Source organism: Pyricularia pennisetigena, chromosome 6, assembly GCF_004337985.1.
Source record: "Pyricularia pennisetigena strain Br36 chromosome 6, whole genome shotgun sequence".
Taxonomy (NCBI): Eukaryota; Fungi; Ascomycota; class Sordariomycetes; order Magnaporthales; family Pyriculariaceae; genus Pyricularia; species Pyricularia pennisetigena.
The window spans coordinates 1,316,884-1,336,571 of NC_043744.1; the positions used below are offsets into that span (position 1 = coordinate 1,316,884).

At 53.0% G+C, this 19,688-nt stretch overlaps 8 protein-coding genes across 8 annotated transcripts in view; 3 read left to right on the top strand and 5 right to left on the bottom strand.

Moving 5' to 3' along the window:
• The window catches only part of PpBr36_04237 (uncharacterized protein), a gene marked incomplete at both ends in the record, with an annotated part of 2,676 nt that extends 1,772 nt beyond the window's left edge, over nt 1-904 (bottom strand). Inside the window, 3 exons of the mRNA XM_029891400.1 lie at nt 165-413; nt 482-752; nt 783-904. Of these exons, the coding sequence (XP_029750283.1) occupies nt 165-413; nt 482-752; nt 783-904 (642 nt within the window). The remainder of the gene's footprint in view (nt 1-164; nt 414-481; nt 753-782) is intronic.
• Nucleotides 1-947, top strand: part of PpBr36_04235 (uncharacterized protein) — a gene marked incomplete at both ends in the record, with an annotated part of 7,741 nt that extends 6,794 nt beyond the window's left edge. The window contains one exon of the mRNA XM_029891398.1: nt 69-947. Coding sequence (XP_029748976.1) covers nt 69-947 — 879 coding nt within the window. The remainder of the gene's footprint in view (nt 1-68) is intronic.
• Nucleotides 948-1,482: 535 nt separating this feature from the next.
• On the bottom strand, nt 1,483-1,827 carry PpBr36_04238 (uncharacterized protein; the record flags this gene model as incomplete). The annotated part of the gene is made up of 2 exons (XM_029891401.1): nt 1,483-1,631; nt 1,698-1,827. The coding sequence occupies 2 exons, from the start codon at nt 1,825-1,827 to the stop codon at nt 1,483-1,485; spliced, it is 279 nt and encodes a 92-aa protein (XP_029750274.1).
• A 2,917-nt stretch (nt 1,828-4,744) lies between these two features.
• Nucleotides 4,745-7,210, bottom strand: PpBr36_04239 (uncharacterized protein; the record flags this gene model as incomplete). Its single annotated transcript, XM_029891402.1, has 5 exons — nt 4,745-5,225; nt 5,287-5,868; nt 5,938-6,362; nt 6,459-6,664; nt 6,754-7,210. The coding sequence occupies 5 exons, from the start codon at nt 7,208-7,210 to the stop codon at nt 4,745-4,747; spliced, it is 2,151 nt and encodes a 716-aa protein (XP_029750273.1).
• Nucleotides 7,211-8,240: 1,030 nt separating this feature from the next.
• On the top strand, nt 8,241-10,084 carry PpBr36_04240 (uncharacterized protein; the record flags this gene model as incomplete). Its single annotated transcript, XM_029891403.1, has 5 exons — nt 8,241-8,684; nt 8,755-9,221; nt 9,330-9,676; nt 9,787-9,865; nt 9,952-10,084. 5 exons carry the CDS (start codon nt 8,241-8,243, stop codon nt 10,082-10,084), a joined length of 1,470 nt encoding a protein of 489 aa, XP_029749377.1.
• A 479-nt stretch (nt 10,085-10,563) lies between these two features.
• PpBr36_04241 (uncharacterized protein) lies at nt 10,564-12,036 on the bottom strand (the record flags this gene model as incomplete). The annotated part of the gene is made up of 3 exons (XM_029891404.1): nt 10,564-11,239; nt 11,306-11,420; nt 11,490-12,036. 3 exons carry the CDS (start codon nt 12,034-12,036, stop codon nt 10,564-10,566), a joined length of 1,338 nt encoding a protein of 445 aa, XP_029749280.1.
• A 1,239-nt stretch (nt 12,037-13,275) lies between these two features.
• Nucleotides 13,276-13,903, top strand: PpBr36_04242 (uncharacterized protein; the record flags this gene model as incomplete). Its single annotated transcript, XM_029891405.1, has 3 exons — nt 13,276-13,424; nt 13,569-13,713; nt 13,739-13,903. The coding sequence occupies 3 exons, from the start codon at nt 13,276-13,278 to the stop codon at nt 13,901-13,903; spliced, it is 459 nt and encodes a 152-aa protein (XP_029749281.1).
• A 2,670-nt stretch (nt 13,904-16,573) lies between these two features.
• Nucleotides 16,574-18,220, bottom strand: PpBr36_04243 (uncharacterized protein; the record flags this gene model as incomplete). The annotated part of the gene is made up of 1 exon (XM_029891406.1): nt 16,574-18,220. One exon carries the CDS (start codon nt 18,218-18,220, stop codon nt 16,574-16,576), a length of 1,647 nt encoding a protein of 548 aa, XP_029749282.1.
• Nucleotides 18,221-19,688: the final 1,468 nt, after the last annotated feature.

Below are 19,688 nucleotides of genomic sequence, written 5' to 3' on the forward strand. Positions count from 1 at the left end.
CCCCCCCCCTTCTCGCTCGCAGTATAACTACATCAAAAAAGCTGACCCGGCCAACTCCACCAACACAGGACGTGCTCTTGGAAAAAATGACATTTACCCAGTGGGAAACCGTCGTGCGTCCCAAGGTGTCCGGCGCCTGGAACCTCCACACAAGCCTGACGAACCACCAGCTCGACTTCTTCATCGCCCTCGGCTCCGTCGCCGGCATAATCGGCAACCAAGGCCAGTCGGCCTACGCCGCGGCCAACACCTTCCTCGACAGCCTGGTGCGCCACCGCCGCGCCCTGGGCCTGCCGGGTGCCTCGCTCGACCTCGCCGCCGTCAGCGACACCGGCTACCTTGCCGAGAACGCCGAGCGCCAGCAGCAGGTCCTCAAGCAGATCGGCGGCGAGGCCATCTCCGAGAAGGAAATCCTAGCGCTGGTCGCCGCCGTCGTGGCCGGCGACGACGCGCAGACCGCAAGCGGCGGGCAGGTGCTCACGGGCCTGCGGCTGAGCCCGTCGGCGCCGGCGACGTTCTGGTCCGCGGACGCCAAGTTCGCACCGCTGCGGGCAAGAGCGAGAGAGCTGCGCGCCGCCGCCGACGGTGGTGGTGGTGGTGGTGGTGGTGGTGGTGGTGCGGCAGCTGCGGCGGCGAGCATATCGCCCGGCGCGGCGCTCAAGAGGGCGGCGTCGTACGCGGAGGCGCACGCGGTCGTGGTGGATGCGCTGCTGGACAAGGCGGCGGGCGTGCTGATGCTGCCGCGCGAGGAGCTGGACCCGAGCAAGGGGACCGTCTTTTACGGCCTGGACTCGCTGGTCTCGATCGAGATCCGGAACTGGATCACCAGGGAGTTTGGCGCCGTGCTGCAGATTCTGGATCTGTTGAGCAGTGGCTCCTTTTCGGCCCTGGCAGAAACCGTCATCAGGAAGACGGAGCTGTGTTCTTTTGAGAAGGGCACTGCTTGAAGATTTTGTGCATTTATTTGCGGGCTTATGGAGGTTAACTTGCGTTGGACGTTTGGGCATATTGTGGGATTTGACTTTTTATTTCTTTGCGTCCAGCTGTTTTCACCTTTTTTCTTTTGTGGTATTATTCCAGTCACTTTCTGTTCAAAAATTGAAATAGACATTGTCAACCTAATTCAGGAGGTCAGATACAGTACCATCTTCCAGCCTTGATTCAAGAAGCTACATGCCTCCCTGCCTGCAGATTCATAATTCACTACAATTTTCGACAATACATGCGCTTTCAAGATGAGACATGGCGCGCCGAGTTCCTATTTGATTTCAGCGCTAGTGAAAGTATGCTGCACAAACTTAGCCAATACCTTTCAAGGCTAACCGACGAGAAGACTACGACATCAAACCTCGGCATCAAAATTGAGTCTTTCTGCAACCACAACACAACAGATCGGTAGGGACAGAATAGAATAGAAAGACAGCACCATCAAAACCGACAGCAGACACCAGTCACCTTGGAAAAAACACGACACTGCAGCCTTTAGCAGCAGCCAGAGCTTCCACAGCAGCCGATGATGCAGCCAATAGCACAGCCAGGGCAGACCCCTCCAATCGGGCACGTGCCGCGGCAGGTGTTGAACCAGTCCATGTCGCAAGCCTGCGCCTCGACGGACGCGGAGGATTTGAAGTCTATGTGTTTGTTAGACGAGACTCTCAAGGCAGAAAAAGTGAATCGTGGAGAGGAGGTAGACTCACCTCGCATGATCTGTGCCAGCTCGGTCGAGCTAACGTCGCGGTTGACGACGGCGGCAGGCTCGCTCTGAGCGGGCATAGCGTTGACGCCCAGGGCCAGGGTGACGATCATGGCGGTGATGGAGAAGCGCATTTTGAAGGAGTCGTGGGTGAGTATATTGGTATAAGAGCTGAATGTATGATTTAAGACTATGTGGCTGATGGTTTGAGGGTCTCGAGGGCGAGAGAACGGGAAACGCAACTGGTTTTATATCTGAAAAAAAAATCTCCCCGTGTTTCCCCGTGTTACCCTCTAGCTATGCATTGATTTTAGCATCGTTGGTCTTCAGGAGACCTTCTTGATGGCAGCCATCATAGCTGAACAACCACTGGCCATTCATTAGTACATTACATTCTTTTTGGGAAAGGCTAAGGGGCAATTCAAGGGATGGTCATGAAGATCGCTGCCACCTGCAGAGTATATGCACTTCCCCGCCTTCCTTTGACCAAGCTCGAGGGTCTTTGCTCTTGTCATTCGTCCGTGGCAAAGCATCACACCGGCTCGCCCGCTCCCATGCATTCTCAAACCGATGTACCGGTACGGCACAGCAGGGTTTGAGTCAGGCACGTTTTCTCCGCAATCGTTCAGCTACAGTTTCTTTCTTCTTGCCCACCTGCGGGCACAGACGAAGGATTTAGCATATTTCGGCGCCACCTTGGCACAGTGGAAAACAAGCGACGACCCGATATGTGGCCAATTTTCTTGTCAAGTCATCCTGTTGAGCTCTGCGCAAGAGCCACTGGGACGCAACAGCCTTCATCACGACAGGTACGGCTGAGAACTCTATATACTCAGTCACACAGGTTTGGGTCAAACCTTTCCAGCTGCACTAGTCAGTCCCAGTATGAAAAAAGATCCACGACCTTCTGGAAATGGATTACCGCTCGGACTTTGGCTTGTTTTGGCGTTCAGCGCGGTTACAAGCCGCATTCGCCACTTTGGTGCATCAGAAGGGGCGGCGGCGCCTACAAGGCTACAAGTAGAAACCGACATTGAATGGTGGTTATATTGAGTTGTCGGCGAGGTAGCAGTCAACCCTGGGCACATGACGTAAAACCGGACGAAGCTGCCTTTGCGCACCGGACCCATGAATAAGTGATTTTGCTAATGGTTTGCCACACTAACCTCGTAGGGGGGATCCGTATGCGTGACCATTCGACTTGAAATGAGAGGGGCAGAACGACAACAGTTGCTCCTGTCTGGGCCGGCTCCAGCCAGGCTAGTCCCAGATTCCTCTCTGGCCGGACACCGTCGCTCGTACCCCTGGCCATGACTTCATGGATCACAGCGATCACTTCACAATTAGTTTTCACGTTAGAAATATAGAAAACCTCATCACTTTGAAGCATGAGATATACCCACCGTCCGTAAATCTTGATAACTTACCTAGAGGAAGAGGCGAGGGATACGCAAGTGAACTGCGAGGGTATCAAGGAATGGACTATGGGTCGTTGAGCAAAATCAACACTTGGTTTCTTGACTCATACTGCGGGAGGGTCCAAAATCATTGAGACTATATGATATAGCTGCCAACTCCGGAATCGATTGTAGGCAGCTCCTGGACGAGATTTCATATTGTAGGACGATCTGTCTTGATTGAAACAGCAGAAGACACCCGACGTATGCTAAGGACTGTAAGTTCAATGCGACGACAGCCAGCTGTCTTTGGAGCTAATTCCGCCAAGTACACCCGACTGAGAACAAGGCTGAGCCCCATTGCCTATGTCCCGTCATTACCGTGAAGACTTTGGTAGACCTGGCTAAGCTAACTAGCTTAGGCGTGACCAGTAAGTCGGCGTAGAAAATTTCTCTCGCTTCGAAAATTTCTATACTATACGGTAACCTTAGGGACAGGTAGTCCCCATGACAACAGCCAGTCAGCCCCAGCCTTCCACCTGCTTAGGTTTTGGAAACAGCGTCAACAGCAGCCATATTTTCATGGAAGGGTTCAAATGTAGCTAAATGTAATTTTGTAATTTGTACGGTACCTCCAGCGATTAAATTAGTAGTTTTATAAGACTTGGTTCGTTGTAAGGCCTGCCAAACCCCGAAAAAAGGAATGGCCCGGCCCGGCCCACCAACCCACGGGCTTTTGGCGGGGGCCCGTAAAGGCCCACGGGTTTTTTGGCGGGCTAACGGGGGCCCGTGGGCTGGCGGGCCGGGCCCGAATTGGGTAACCCGCGGGTTTTTGTACTGGGCCGAATACAAAATTAAGATAAAGAGAAAACCTAAAAAAAAAAAAAAAAGCCTTTGATTACTAAATAACATTTGTAAAGTTATTTTCCATTTAAAATTTTAATTACAGGTATAATTTTAGATTATATTCTAATGGACATAATTCCTAAGATTAATACGTAAAATATATGTTTTTACGGGTTTTGCCACGGGGGCCCGCGGGTTGCCAACCAAAACCCGCGTTAAATTTTGGGCTGGGCTGAGCCCCCCAAAAATAATTCAACCCACCCACGGGTCGCCCGCCCCACCAATTTGGGCCAACGCGGGCCCCCATGGGTGGGTTTTGGCAGACCTTAGTTCGCTGAGTCGGGATCGTATTTATATTCCAGAACATTATAAGCGACGGATTTGCGCACGATGCAAACGCGGCGGTTTGCCATATACAGAACTGAGACTTGGCAAGATTATTCTGTTTGCGTAATACGGGATCATTTAAAGCCCCCTGAGCCCAGTGGCCACAGGGTCCACAATGAGATCAGAATGCTCAGCCCCCTAATCAAAACTATCGCTGGAGCGTCGGAATGCTTACTGCTACACAAATAGTGGGCCGTTGGCTCACCAATAAAACAAGTCAAGGTGGCGGAGCAACAGCCATTCCTCTAGCGGTAGAATCTCTCCAAGTAAAATTCATTTTTAATAACCTGATCTGTGAAGACAATCGGGGCTTGACTTGGAATTGTATGTGAAATTGATGCAAACAACAGAAAGAAAAACTAACATGATAGGTCCCACAAGCATTAGGGGTAGTTAATCCCACGGGATTCTTTCTAGTACCTCAGCCATCCCATACAAGTCGCATGATAACATCTTGATCCCCCGACATCATCCACTGCTGCTGACCGTCTCCAACCCCACCAAACGGGAGTGATCCTTCGCCTAACCAGGTGGCAATCTCATCATCCAAAATGGTCATTTCAGGTGTAGGCATCTGCGAGAAACCAGGCAGATCTTCCTGCTGTTGCTGCTGTTGCTGCTGCGGGTGCGGAGGCGAAAAGATGCGATCCACCAAGCTGCCCCGCGAGGCCTCTGCCTTCTTCTCCTGCAGCAGCCGCTGCCTGTACTGCTCGATGGCGTCGCGGAAGTTGGCCAAGATGCCAAAGTACTGTCCCGCTTGCGGACTCAGGCGTCTGAGCTCTCCTAGGATGTGGAGGGAGCTGCCAAACGCATCGCGCCTTTCGGTTGTGTCGGCTGCATCTTGAGTTTCCTCTACGAGGAGGGAGAATCCGAGGACTAGCCCCGCCGCGAATATCCATGCTCTTTGAGCCAGACGGTGTTAGAGGTTGTCATCGAGTAAAGAACCGGAATGCACGCCCTTACTTGATAATACACATGTTGCCCAGCAGCAAGCCACAGTCCATAGCCTGCCGAAAATTCTGGGCCATGTAAGTAGCCGCCTCGACGCAGGCGCGGGACAGCTCGGAGACGAGGCCGTGATCCGGACCGTGGTCTGCCCCGCCGCCGCACGACGTCCCTCGAAGCTGCGGCATGACCTGGCGGATCAGGAACCGCCTCGTGATTAGGATGACGGCAAAGTAGTACGCGCCAGCCACATGGATGTTCCCGACTGCGACGCCCCGTTCGCAGCTCTCAAGGTCCCGCGGCCCGCGGCGAAGGGATGGAGGGAATTCGCGGCTGCGCTGCCGCAGCGCGCGCAAAAAGACCTCTGCCGACCTGGCGTCTAGTCCGCCTTCTGTCGACTTGGTGACGGCGGCATCGAGGACGGAGGAGAGGTCGTAGATGGCGGTTTGGGCGGTGCTTCGGTGGCCGTGTGGTGTTTCCTCCTGCCGAGCTCTGCGTTGCGCCTCTGGGCTGGCTCCGAAGGGCACTACGCTGCTTCGGCGGCCGAGGATGGAATTGCAGACCACGTCGAGAACGCGGAGGGTTTGGGATGTTCGCATACTGTACGGATATACACCCCAAAGTCAGATGGAACCCGTTCGTAGGGTTGGGGCCAGCAAAGCTACCCACCGTGCCTCCCGTATATCCGGCTTCAAATGCCTATGCTGCGCTTCGATGTGCAGACCTAGGATGTCGGCCGCTTTGGAGGCCACGCCGATGTACATGAATGCCGAGTTGCGACGGCAGGCACCCAGCATGTAGAAGGCCATGAGCAGAAACGCCCGGGTCAAGTCCAGCGTCGGGTCCTGCAGCATGTCGTCAAAGGCCATCTTCCGCGCCTGCGCAAAGTACTTGGCCGCCGTGGCGCCGTCCACTGAACTTTTTCCGCGGCACTGCGCGCCAATGGCAATCATCAGGTACAGGGAGGCGGACAAGGCTTCGCGTGGCCGCTTGCGTGCTGTCCGTTGGTTGCGGTCCGAATATATGGGCTCTGTCGATAGTTTCAGGAGCTTGTTAAGCTCGGCTGAGCTGAAAAGGTCTAAGAGACCGCTGGACTAATATCGGCGTTTTTTTTTTTTTTTTTTTTATTTTTAGAATTTTGCAAGTTTGCATATCCAAACGAGTATTATGGGATACAGAAGTAAACGTACCACGTCAAGAAAACACACTATTAACTCTTCCTTGTCCTGAAAAGTGAGATCATCTTGGAAAGCTGGCGGGACTGCGTCAGGGTCTGCAGCCTCAAATAGCCGCTGAGTGTCTTGATCGTCGGTAAAGTCGGACGGTCCAGCATGGCGCTTGAGAGTGTGCTGGAGGAAGCGAAGAAAGGATATCGCAGCAGTGTCGCCAATGAAAACTGTCGTGTTTGAATCACCAGTCAGCGGCTCCTAAATACGAAGCAAGTCTGGACTTGAGTCTAAAAGCTCAAGACCAAAACCTACACACCTCCTTCTCCACTCGAGCTAGAGAGCATCAGAGCCGGCTGCTGCGACGAAGACCTTGTATCATTCGAGCTGTCAAGACCGGCATCATCACCACCGACCCCATCCTCGCCATTCGCGTCCCTGCTGGGATTTGAATTTGGTAGAACCCGGGTCACTTCCGGGTTGCTCTCGCAATAACTACCCCAGACGGCCGAGGGCGATGATGTCAGGTCCGGGCCGTCAGCATTGTCGCATACATCCTCCCCGCCCGCCCGGTTGTTGCCGCTGACGGCGGGCCGCCGGGCCTTGTAAGAGCTGCCCCGCCGCCCGGGAACGTAGCGACAAATTTCGCCAAGGCCCTTTCTGGAGCAGGAGCCGCAGGGCCGGATACCATCGCACCGCTTCTTGGACGCCTTGCAGGTCTGGCAGGCCCGGGCGACCCGTTGCCGGTCCTCAGGCCGGACTGGCGGGCGCGGCATGCGACTTTTTTTTTTTTTTTTCTTCTCTCGGGAATGGGGACAATCAGTCGGGTCAGCCAGCAAAGGTGCGAAAACCTAAACGGGAAAATGTCTAGGAAGCTAGTGTAATGCGGGTGCGGGTGTCCGCTGTGTCTTTCAGACTCTTCCTGATGGTGTAATTCCATCGTGATCGGGGCGGATCGGTTCTCAACATAAAGGGTTGGGCGGGGGAACTTTTTTTCGGCGGCCTTCCTTTCCCGGACGAGCTGAACTCCACTCTAGACGCTGCCAAGTTACGGAGTGCATTCAAGATATTTTGTGTATCGAATATCAATATTGTCGAGGTGCATTATCCGGTCGTGTCGGATGTGGGCATTTCATCATCATTGGTGGAGTTGTACCCCTGATTGCAATTGTCGGCGCAGCCAATCTGAGTGCTTGAATTGATTTGTCGACTTGGACGAATCACACTCCCTTTTCTGCAAGATAGCAAGACCATCACAGTCTTTTGCTGACCCGACGGTACCCGCCCCGGTGCATATTGGCAAGACGTTACTGAGATAAGCAAAAAGAAAAGAAGAAGAAAAAAAAATCAAGTTAGTTATCACCTGGAACAAAACTTGGAGGGTGGCCGAGCTGACAGCATCCGCAGAGACCAAGATGCTGGATGATTGGCCGCCATCACACTCTGGCACTCTGGTTGTTCGGATGTGTTCAGCATCTTTGCCGATGACTGTCGAAGAAATGGCAGCGGTTGCAGCCCAGAACAGGCTGGGACATGCCGCGACTGGGCGAGATAGCTGCCATCTTGGCCGGCTAAGGGCTTGGAGCCTCGCCAGTCAGATAAGAACTTGAACGTCGGCGTGGGTGGATATAGGTGTGAGAATTGCCTATTAAGTGATTGTTTACAACACTCGTGTGCTGGGCATTTGCTACCAACAATTGCATACCAGCCTGTACAACTTGCAGGTTTTACTGCGCGCTTCTTGACATCTCCATATCAATCAATTGCGCACCACAACATCATCACAAACTCATACAAAAGCACAAGATGAACCACAGAAGCACAGCCGCCCCCAACGGCTCTGCCTCGGGCTGGAGGCGGCTCAGCGTCGGCGTCGTAGGCGGCGGCATCGGCGGCATGTCCACGGCCATCAGCCTGCGTCGTGCGGGCCACGACGTGACGGTTTACGAGAGAAACGACTACGCGGGAGAAGTCGGAGCGAGCGTATCGTGCGCGGCAAACGGCACCCGCTGGCTGCACGAGTGGAAGGTCGACCTGGCCAAGGGCAACGGCGTCGTGCTCAAGCGCCTCATCAACCGCGATTGGAGAACAGGGGATCCAGTGAGCATTTACGAGCTGGATGACTATGTCGAGAAATGGCATTTCCCCTACTACATGTTCCACAGACAGCACATGCACAGCATGCTCATGCAGTGTGCCTTTGACGAGGAGGGCGAGGGCCCGGTGCCTGTGTTGAAGGTCAATCATGCCGTGAGTACATCATCTCCATCATCGACAGTTGCCACTATAGGCTTGTATACTCTTCTCACCGTGAACAAAGTGCATCACCGTCAATACGGAAACCGGCACCATCGCCTTCGGCAACGGCACAACCGCCACCCACGACCTCGTCATCGGCGCCGACGGCATCGGCTCCGTCGTGCGGCGCGCCATCGGCCTGAACCCGGAAAAGAGGCCGTCCGACTCGAGCTGCCTGCACGCCAACGTCACCACCGAGGAAGCCAGGGCGCTGGGGCTGGTCGACTACTCGCTCGACAGCGCGCTCGAGTACTGGGGCGGCCAGGAGGGCAAGTGGGACAAGATCGTGCTGTCTCCTTGCAACGGCGGCAGTCTGCTGTCGTACTACTGCTTCTTTTCGCGGTCGGCCGGCGACTATGCCTCCCAGAGCTGGGGCGGTCAGGACAGGCCGGTCGAGGAGCTGTTGGCGCCGTATCCGGAGCTTGATCCGCAGGTCAAGAGTCATCTTGCTATTGGAAGGGACATTCAACCGTGGAGACTTTGGATTCAGTGAGCTGCCTTTTTTTTTTTTCTTCTTATTCTTCTTCTTTCTCCCATCGAAAGCTCGCCTGGAATCACGGCCGGGAAAACTCGAGTTGCTAACTTGGTTTCACCTAGTGAGCCTTACCCCTTCATCACCGAGAAAAACAAAGGAACGGTCGCCCTTTTAGGGGACGCAGCGCATCCAGCAAGTCATTCATCCTTACCATGGCGTGATGTGATCTTGAGGAAAGATGACCAGTCTGAACAACCGCTGATACGTGAGCAGATGATGCCGCACCAAAGCCAGGGCGCCTGCATGGCTATCGAGGACGCCGCCGCCCTGGGAATCATCTTCAGCAGGAAGCACTTCAGGGGAGACCTGCGCGAGTGTTTGGCCGTCTACGAGCAGGTCCGACTCCCGCGAGTCACGCGAGTGCAGGCCGCCGCCGCCAAGGCCGCGTCCAACATCAACGAAAGGATTGGTGAGTTGTTGCAAAACAAGTCTGACATCCAAGGGTCAAGGTCCAGGGGCATGTCGTTTTTTTTTTTTTTTTTTTTTTTTCTTTCTTGCTGACCGTCACTCCCTGGGTAGGATTCTCGAGCAACACAAACACGGCCACTTACAAGGTCGAGGACGAAAAGAACAAGTTGACTATTGAGGAGATGAACGCGTAAGTTCTCTTTCGTCCAGTGGCAAGGCGCTGGTTCCAATGGCCTAAACGGAAGTGAACTGGCTGACCACTGCTGCCAAATCTAGATATGACATGTACAAGGATATCGAGGAAGTGTTTGCCAAGAGAAGGCAGACAGAGTTTGTACCCAGGTTCATTCGCGGACTGCCTGTGGGCTTGAAGCTTCCAAGTGGCATCGTCATTGGAGCCTCCGCCTGAGGGAACATTGTGTGTCTTGCTCCTGATTTTTATTTGTATACCTTTGTAGCTACCATGGTCAGCAGGAGTCGTGCAGACGGGGGAGTTCCGCTGCGAAATCTACTTGTTTTTTGTTCCGACAATGTGGCCGCACACTTCATTCAGCGGAAGATGATGGCCGAGACACCAAACCAACCGACACCAATCGAAGTTTGACTAGCTGGCGAAACAAGATCTTGATATGCCAGACAGTAACGCAGTAAGTTATCTATTCTTGAGTTTCTCATCAATTCTTCCCCTGGGTCCTTTGGGCTTGTGGAACTATTCTTTCGCAAAGTCTTATTATTCGAGCACCGAGCCCTAGTCTGGGTCTAAAAATCCCGTCACTACTTTATCCTGTATCTCTCTAATTCCTAATGGGACACGTTTGACACTCGACTACAGGGATATCAGCCAGCCATTTCACCACCCTCGCCATTGACATTTCCGTCAATAGCCAATTACCAGATGCCCGGGATGAACCGGTACGGCACAGTCCGGATGTACTCATCCCACTGCTTGCCATACTTCTCACGGCAGCGCTTGTCGCAGCGGTACGACCTGTGTACCAGCAGGATGGCCATGTAAATGCCGTAGAACCACACGATGCCGCTGGTCGTGCCGACGAGCGCGCACATGGCGAAGCTGAGGATGACGTCGCCGACGTAGTTGGCGTGGCGCGACCATCCCCACCATCCGCTGCAGAGCAGGATGCTCTCGTGCAGCTTTCCGTCCGAGGTGGTGTACTTGGCCCGGATGAACTTGGGCGCGGCGCCCCAGATCTTGCACTTGCCGTCGGTGCTGCGGACGCGGTCCTTGTGGTTGTTGCTGGTCCGGAAGATGACGTAGCCGATCAGGCCTGTGGCAAAAGTGATGGCGACGTACATCATCGAGGGCTCCGTCTGGTGCTGGCCTAGGTACTGCGCCTGCAGGGTGTACATGACCGGCATCCAGGCGGTGGCACCCCAGGCCAGGTAGAAGCCGAAGTGGTCGTGGGCAATGTCGATGGTGCGGAGGTACCAGTCCTCATAGATGAAAAAGTCCACTACGTAAACAGCGTGGAGCAAAGACACGCAGATGATGGAAAGCGATACGCTGCCGTACTTCTGGTACTGGTAGGCGGCGTTGGAAATATCGCTGAGACGTTGGGTTAGCACAACGTTGCAACACAAAAAGAAATGGGGCATAACCAGGAATACACACATCATGGTCCAGGACATCATGCCCACTCTACCAATGGTAAAGAGCTTCAGGTCAAAGGTCTCTCCGATCCTTGGGTTGTGCTCGATACCCATTTGGAAGTCGTAAATCATGGATCCTGTGGTCGCGAACTGTCAGCACTGCGCGCGTCCCCCCGAATTTACACACGGAACCTTCAACGACTTACCGCTAAACTTGCGATCACGAACATATGACGGCGCGACGTAGGCCTTGATGAAGACAAAGACCGACAGCAGCACGCCGGCCATGTTGGTCACGTATATCAATCCAGTCCACTGCTTGGGGATGATGGCGGCGTCGACGAGGCCGAGCCAGCAGAGAACGCCAAAGACGATGTGGGTGACGAACCAAGCCTGCAGGCCATTGGTGCGGTAGGGCAGGATGTTTCCTCCGGGAGTCTGCTGTCCTAAGCTATCTTTACCGGGCAGGTACTGGAACAGAGCCGCCTGGAAGAGCACCCAGGTGGTGTAGGTGGTGAGGGCGTTCTGGTCGAACTGGAAATCGTACGCCGTCAGGGCTCGGTAAATGCTGCCGTCGAGGGTCGCCTGAAGGAACGAGATCAGGGACCCTTCATATTCGCAAAGGATGACGTTTGCGAGAATGACGCAGAGGGGGCAGAACAAAAGGAACAAGACCGATAGCATCTGGTGCTTGATGCTACTGCGGTCGTGGGCGCGACCCCAAGAAGCATTCTTGTGGGGGATGACATCCATCGCGATCAATTGAAAGTGGAAGAAAACAAATCAATCCACTTGGTCGAGGCTGGTTGGCTGGCTGGAAAAAAAAAAAAAAAAAAAAAAAAAAAAAGACACGAAAGGGATCGCTTGCTCCGTGCTGAAATAAAACAGAAAGCAAAGGGATTGCAGGTAGAATGTGCGGCTTTTATCGAGGGCCTTGCTGTATAGAAGCAAAGATTCCTTAGCTAGCGCCGAACCTAAGCCATTCCCGACCCGCACAGGGTTTATTTGCGTTGGGTATGACTTTTTATTTTTTTTATTTCTTTTTTATTTTTTTTTAGTGGAATGTTCGGTAAGAAAACCAAACTTAAAGCAAAAACTCAAAAAAAGGAGAAAAAAAAGAAGAGAAGAAAAAAGCAAGCGGCAGCCGAACGCCGGCCCGGCTGCCGCAGCCACATCAGGCCAAACATCAGTAGGGAATCAAAATAACCGTGGTGCAACGACTTATGCAATGATTATTGCGCGATGCCTTGGTCCAATGCCTGTGGGAACGAAATCCGTTATTAAGCCCGTTGCAATTTCCGTTGCGAAAATACGTCTGTGAGGTGCATTTGTTTGTGCCTGCAGCTGACAGTTGCATGCCCTGCCTGGCCCCTTGCCCCATGACAGACAGACAGCTCAGTGGTCGCGGGTGGTTGGGGTGTTGGGTTGGGTCGGGGTTGGGTTCACCTGGCAACGCTGGCTGGCAATGGTTGATTCAGATTTGACTTTTTCTTGCGACGGTCCGCCTCAGCGTATCGTGGTAGTTTGACTGACTCAAACTTTGCGATAGCCAGCTAGCAGGCAGGCCATCGATGGGAAATACAGACCAGGTTTTGATAAGCCCACCGTCCGAACATGAATCGTCATCATTTCATTAGCCCAAGTGTCCAAGATGCAGCTTAAGCTCTGTTGCGTGACATGGGGCGCGTTGTCACGCTGTTTGTTACAGCAAGGCCCGTGCCAACTCCCCTCTGACCGCCTGGAAGTGGCAGAATCCCCTGTAGATTTAGTTGGGCAGAACAGACGCGTCCGTCAATTGCCCCTCACCCCTCACGCGCGCGCTGTGTGCTGTCTGTCCTGCTTTTCAACTTTCACCTAGGTGAATTGCTGAATTATTACGCTCTTTGTAACACAGGCGCAGCTCTCTCGTTCGATTTGACGCCTTTGCAAAAAAAAAATTACTCAGCCACGGGCACGTTGAAAAAAAAAAAAAAAAAAAAAAAAAAAAAAACCATGCCATACCTGGCGTCCCCACTCTCTCCTTGGGCCGCCTCTTGGCACCCTGTTGTGGTTTCTGTATATGTACTGGCGCACGCAATCTTCAAGGGACCTGCAGAACAAAGAATGTTTCGCGACAGGCCAGCATTGACCCTTTGGGATGCGTTAGCTACATACCTCATCGAGCTTAGAATATATCTAGACCAAAAAAATGGTAGATAAAAAAAAACTGCCAGAATCCTTAGTGGCGGGCCATGGCGCCGGTATGGTCTCCCCTCCCACCCTTGCCACTTTCTGAGGCCTACCAGAGCGGAACGCTTTCACGCCGGAGCCCGAATCGGTGGCGTTGCTTTGGAATTCCCGCCGGGCTGGAACCGTGTGGGCCGCAACCAAGATTCCACCGAGGGATCTCGGAACCTGCCGCTCGTTCCTGGTGCGCCAAGTTGCCGCCTTGTGCATCACATAACTCCTTTTCCAGTTCGGCGTGTCCGTCCCTCCGCCGGATCTGTCGCTTGTGCAGCAAGAACTTTCCCCACCGCCGGCCCTCTGGGAGCTATCCTATACTTACGGAAGCCTGAGTAGTGCGCCCCTTTCCATTGGGTACATTCAGGATGCCTGCAGTATCCGCAACGTCTGGGCTTAGGTCGAGAGCTAAAACAGCGCCATGCGAGGCGAGATAAACATCATCACTTCTGTACATCAGTAGCTTATCTTTCTCCATCCATTGCTGCAGATCGGGGTGGCACCCATGCCTATAGCCAAAGTTTAACTGGCCTCTGCAACCTCATATGCGGTACTTTTCTACGGATAGCGCCGGGAATTGTTTTCCCCGCCATTTCTTTTCTGTTGTTTCTGGCGCGATGCACTACGCCTCAGACACTATATCACCCGAAGAGACGGATGAGTTTCTCTCTTTTAGCTGCAGACTCTGCTGATGATGTTTCACGATCTTGCGCAGTTTCTTGTCGACAAGAGATCGCAGCGAAGCCCCAAGTATTACTATCACTCGCTTTTGCAGGAGTCGTGGGATTCTTTCGGATTCTATAGGTTATGTTATGATAACCCCGACCTGGCTTTCATGTATTTAATAATGTTAAAGACATCAAGTGTGAGTGAACAAGAAATCGTATGGGAAGATGAGCGTATCATATCGCAACCTTGTGGAAGAATCTTTTGTCTCGTGCGGACTTTCCAGATGATAGTTCCGATGAGGGACCCGAGATGAACATCGAGCTTATAAAAATCGTGACTAAGACATTTCCGGCCTCCCAAGTTGGTACGGTAAAGCTGACTGGCCGTTTTGTTATATTTTTAGTGTTTGAATCAGTCGCACAAATTAGGTGAAAAAAAAAAAAGATTGGTTGAATGGATGTAAGCTTGTTTTGAAAGACATCTCGACGGACTCACACTCAAATGCGTTTGCATTGCTCCTAGCCTGTTTGTCATCTGGCTGAGAGATGAGGGGCAAAGCTGAAATGGTCCCGGTGATGCAATTTGTGGCACGCCCGCCCACACACGGAATCGGGAATGAGGACTTTTTGTTAAAATGCATGGATCCAAAGCTACCGCAGCGCAAACCGTCAACGGATACAATACCACTTTTATGGTGCGACAAGGATGAGTGTGCTCAGTGTGGACCCATGGTACATCAGATCTCGCGCTGCTGCTCAAAGGGATATCGTGCATTTGTTATGTGCCTCGATGGATCCTGCGTGATATGAGTCGGTCCAGCAGAAGCCTCGCATATTTGATGGCTGTTGATTTTCCAAAAACGCATCGAATATTTGGGTTGTGCTGATCGCGTCTTTGTTGGCCATGGGGGCAGAGATGGCTTTGGCGCATTTGCCACTGAAACATGACTGGGGGATTGTCTCAGCGTGTTCCGATACCATATTTCACGAGGTCTCAATGGGTAGCGTGGCAAAATACGGATTCGCACTACCCAAATCGGGTTCCGTCATCAGTATTGGGGATTTTGATCGGTCGATTAGCGGGCAGGGGTCTCTTCTGCCCAATGAGGCTGGGGCAACCACTATCGGGTTTGGGTGAAACTGGAAGAATAATTAATAGTGGGTGGGGAGGACGCAGGACAAGCAGCCTCCGACTACTGCACAGCCCCCAACGACGGCCACTTCGGCCACTTCGGCCGTTCGTGCTCGCAACCACAGCAACCAGAGTAATTCTGGTGGTTATCGCAAGAACGGCCAAGTATAATGCCTGTCAAGATTTGGCAGTTAGTATTGCGCGATTGCAAGATGGCGCGAACAAATGAAACAGGTTGTACGACATTAGCTCAGCCATCCTTGCCCTCTACTTTACAGTAACCCTCCGCCCGGGGGGCACGAGGTACAGCAGAGCGGATACTCCGCAAATTGCGCACTTGAACAACCCATGCTTAATCCCTTCCCTTGGCCCAGTTTTCCACCACGGGTGCGCTAGAATCTGCTGAACACAAGCTTAAAAGCCACTGCCAAGAAAAGCAAAAAGTCTTGATTTTTTTTTTTTTTCTTTTATCTCGTCGCAGCCTAGCCTCCTGTTTTTATCCACTGTCGATTGCCAACAACAAAGACGGCCGGTTGTGCAACCTCCCTCCGTGCTTTACACAGCCGAGCCTCATCCTTGCGCTTTCTCGTCAGAGGTCTCACTCGCTGGGAGATGTGCATTCGCCTGCCAGGGGGGTGGTAAATCCCACAAAATCCAGCAAGAACCGAGCGAGGTCAATAATCATGTAGCGGTGTGTCACAAAGTATTGGTTCACACTCATTACCATGCGCGCTCAAAGCCATCCCAACATCCGATAATTTCACAAAAGATCACGGACATGAGCTTGTTATATATGGTCTCATTTTTGCGTAGCTTACGTGCCGTTTCCACGAGGATTGAACGTCAACAGACAGTCTGTGTCGGGTGCATGGTCTGATATTTAGGGTAGGCAGCTTTCCAGAAAAAATGCATAGCATCGGACGAATTGGGGAAGAGGAGTGTAAAAATAGAACAACCTGTTGAGAATAAACTGCTGACATGTTAGTTAGTCGATATCTTTTGTAAACTGTAGATATCTGATAATTTGCCTCCTGATGAGTTCCATATAGAAACTGCAGGTACCTTCGTAACTGATAGCTCCCCTCAGAACAGCTGGCCATCACTGCTGATGTGGTTGTTAACGATTCTTAGAGCGAACAAAGACGTGATAAAAAAAAAAAATAAAAATAAAAAAAGACTTGTGTACTCAAATAACGGTAGTCTTCTATCCTCCAGGTCTAGATTACAGAAAGCAGCACAAACGAGACATAAATCTGATGCCAAACTGTCATCAAGTCGTAGCGTTATAAGACACGCAGGACCACGAGTCAGCATTGTTCGAGTCCCCACCCAAAAACTTGTTCATCAGCGGCCACCGGCAGTGTCTCCTCGTGAACGCAACCTGCCCGCCCTGCTTGTCGTCGACAAACGCCGTGCCCGTCACAAAATCCGGCGCCTGGCCCTCCTCCACCCACCGCACCAAACTCATCAGCAGGTTATCATCGGGCCGATCCAAGAAGGCGACCTGCTTGCGCTCGTTGCCAATGTAGTGCGCCCCCGGCCCGCCGCTGCAGTGGCTCATTCCCGAGATGCGAAAGTAGCGATAGAAGGCGTCGAGCTCGGCCGGCTCCTGGCGCAGCGCAGCCCGCACCGACTCGTAATACCGCGGCGACATGTCGCTGCTGATGACCGGGTCCATGGTGCCGTGGTAGTGCAGCAGCTTGCCGCCGCGGTCGCGGAACGCCGATATGTCGGCCTTTGTGGTCGCGATGTCGAAGGGATTCAGTGCGTCGCTCATCCCCCACAGGTCGGGCGTGAACTTGGCCGGGTCGAAATTTGGGTCCGCCATGACCACGTATTTTATCCAGTCCGACTTATCGCTGGCCCGTCCGTTGTAGTAGATGTCGAAGGCCCCGATCATCTCGCTGCCCGGCTGCATGCGCGGGTACAGGACCGTCCCGTTGGGCGCCAGCGTGTCGCTGAAGATGGTGTTGACCGTGTTGACTTGCTTGGCCGTCAGGCAGGAGCCCGGCTGCGCGCTGCCGTTGTCGCAGAGCAGGCCGTCGGCTTTGTAGCGGCACAGATCCGGCGCCTCGAGGATGCCGTCTGCCAGGCCGTCCAGCGCGTCGCACTGGCTCAGCATGTCCTCGTGGACGACCCTCCACAGATCCTCACTGACAAAGGTGTCGCTCGTGTTGGAGCCCGTCACTGGTAGGAAGTGACCGCTCCACGTGTTGAGGTTGTTGAAGTTGAGCGCCGGCGCACCGACCGAGACGCCATCAAACATTTCTGGGTAGTCCTGCACCATCTTCATGCCCTGCCTGCCGCCCGTGGAGCAGCCGAGGTAGTAGCTTTTCGAGTGCTCCCTGCCATAAAACGCCCTAGACACATCCTTGCCCACCACGACGCCGGTTTTGATGGCTCGGAACGCAAAATCCTCGACGACCTCTGGCTTCTGGAAGAACGGGATCCCGTCCATCCCGTCGTGGCCGTTGTTCGTGGCCACGGCAGCAAAGCCAAGCGAAGCCGCCCACTCCACGTCTTCGTACTGGACGCAGCCCCCGAGCCCGCCGTTGCCCGTGCTCAAGAACCGTCCACTCCAGTTCTGCGGCAGCCAGGCCTCGAAGTGGAGGCCCGAGGTGGCCGACGTGCTGATGTTGGATTGGACGCGGCAGAGCGGCACCGACACCAGCTGCGACGGCCTGTTGCAGGTGGGGTGGGCGTTGGGGAAGTTCAGCGTTGTGTTTGCCGGGACGAAATCGGCCGATATGAAGGTGCTGTTCGGGATCTGGAGCCCCTTGGCAAAGTTTTGGCATGCTTGCGTGAACTGCTCCGTGTCGGGACCATCGGCTGGAGACGCCCTGCTGGCCAGAGTTCGACAGTCTGCAGGGATGGCGGCCACCGCCGCTGCGGCGGCTAGGCGGCGAATGCTAGGCATCGTCACGACGAAAGGTTTGTTATGTGCTGAGAGATATGCTGAACAAATCTCGAATGAGATGCTCAGAACTGAAAAGAAGGTTTGCAGCAAGCAGTTGGGATGAATTTTAATACTTTCTCTATCTACATATATGAAGAGTCTCGGCATCAGATGCTGTATAATTCAAAGTTGAAATCGTCACAGGCAACGTCCCAGCATGTTGAGCATGTATTGAATCGGATTTTCCTTCCTCCCAAGGGCAATGGCGCAACTGCCGATCTCCATTTCAATAGCCGCTACCTGTTTACCATTGATTATTGTCACCGTCCCTGCATCTTGAGCATATAATGAGTCGGGTTTTCCTTTTTCCCACGGGCAATGGCCCAGCTGCCAATCCCCCATTCCATAAGCCGCTACCTTGTTAGCATCGTCACCGAGATCTAGGTGAACTTGGCAGGGCTTGTCTGGGGTACCAGCTAGGGAAATGGCACTCGAGTCAGATCCCTGGCTAGTTCCGGGGTTTCCCAGGGAAATTTGTCTCCCCAACTCTATTCCCCAGCGGCAGTGGTCGAGTAGTGCACCGCCGAGGCGGACGCGCAACCAAAGGAAATGTGTTTACCCATCTTGCCGTGCTGCACCTAGTCTAGTCATTTGCAATGTTAATGTCCAAGAAATGCGTGCATCGTTTGGCACTTGGAAGAGAGATCTGGCTCTTCAAGAGTATGAGACGTTGACAATGACTTTGGCTAATGCGGCCTATCAAAGTATTTCTACATGTGTTTGTTGCTTTTAAAGTGGTGCTCAGTGATTTCCCCCAAGTTGCTCCAGTTATGGCTCACTCGAACCCAAATGTAATCTGGGCTTGCTATCATGTCGCCTCATTCACAGGAACATAGGAAACTCTACAATGAAAATGGCTTTGATCACATTGCCATGTTTCGCTTAGGGCTGAATGTGAGCTAATCAACGGCGAATGGCCTTTCTGTTTTGTTTTCCAATCCAACGGATGGCTCCATTATCACGCTCAGAAAAGGCAAAAAAAAAATACAGTTGTGCAGTTGCAGGCATACCCAGTCGTTCCAATATCAACAGCAAGCTGGCCCAAGGTAGGGGTAGGTAGCCACTTTGCACGAAATTCTGACTCGAGTCTAAAAGAAGCTTCACCTTGCCAGGCTTACCAAAGGGGTAGCCATCTCTAATGCTTCTTCAATGCCGAGGTAAAGCTCGTTGTTGATTACATTGTGTAGTATCTTTTTTTTTCTTTCTCCAAAAGAAGTTAGCCTCACGGGCTTAACATTTCACCGTTGTCTGAAACAGAAATCCACCTTGTGCCTGTTTTTGACCGTGACGCCCCGAAAACGAAGGGTCCAGTCCGGGAGCCGAAACTCGCCCACTCCGGATAATAACCCCTGCTGTTTTGGTTGCCCCGGATTTTTTCCCCGCTTGCCGGGCCAATGCCGAGATTCGGCAATGGATTTTTTTTTTTTTT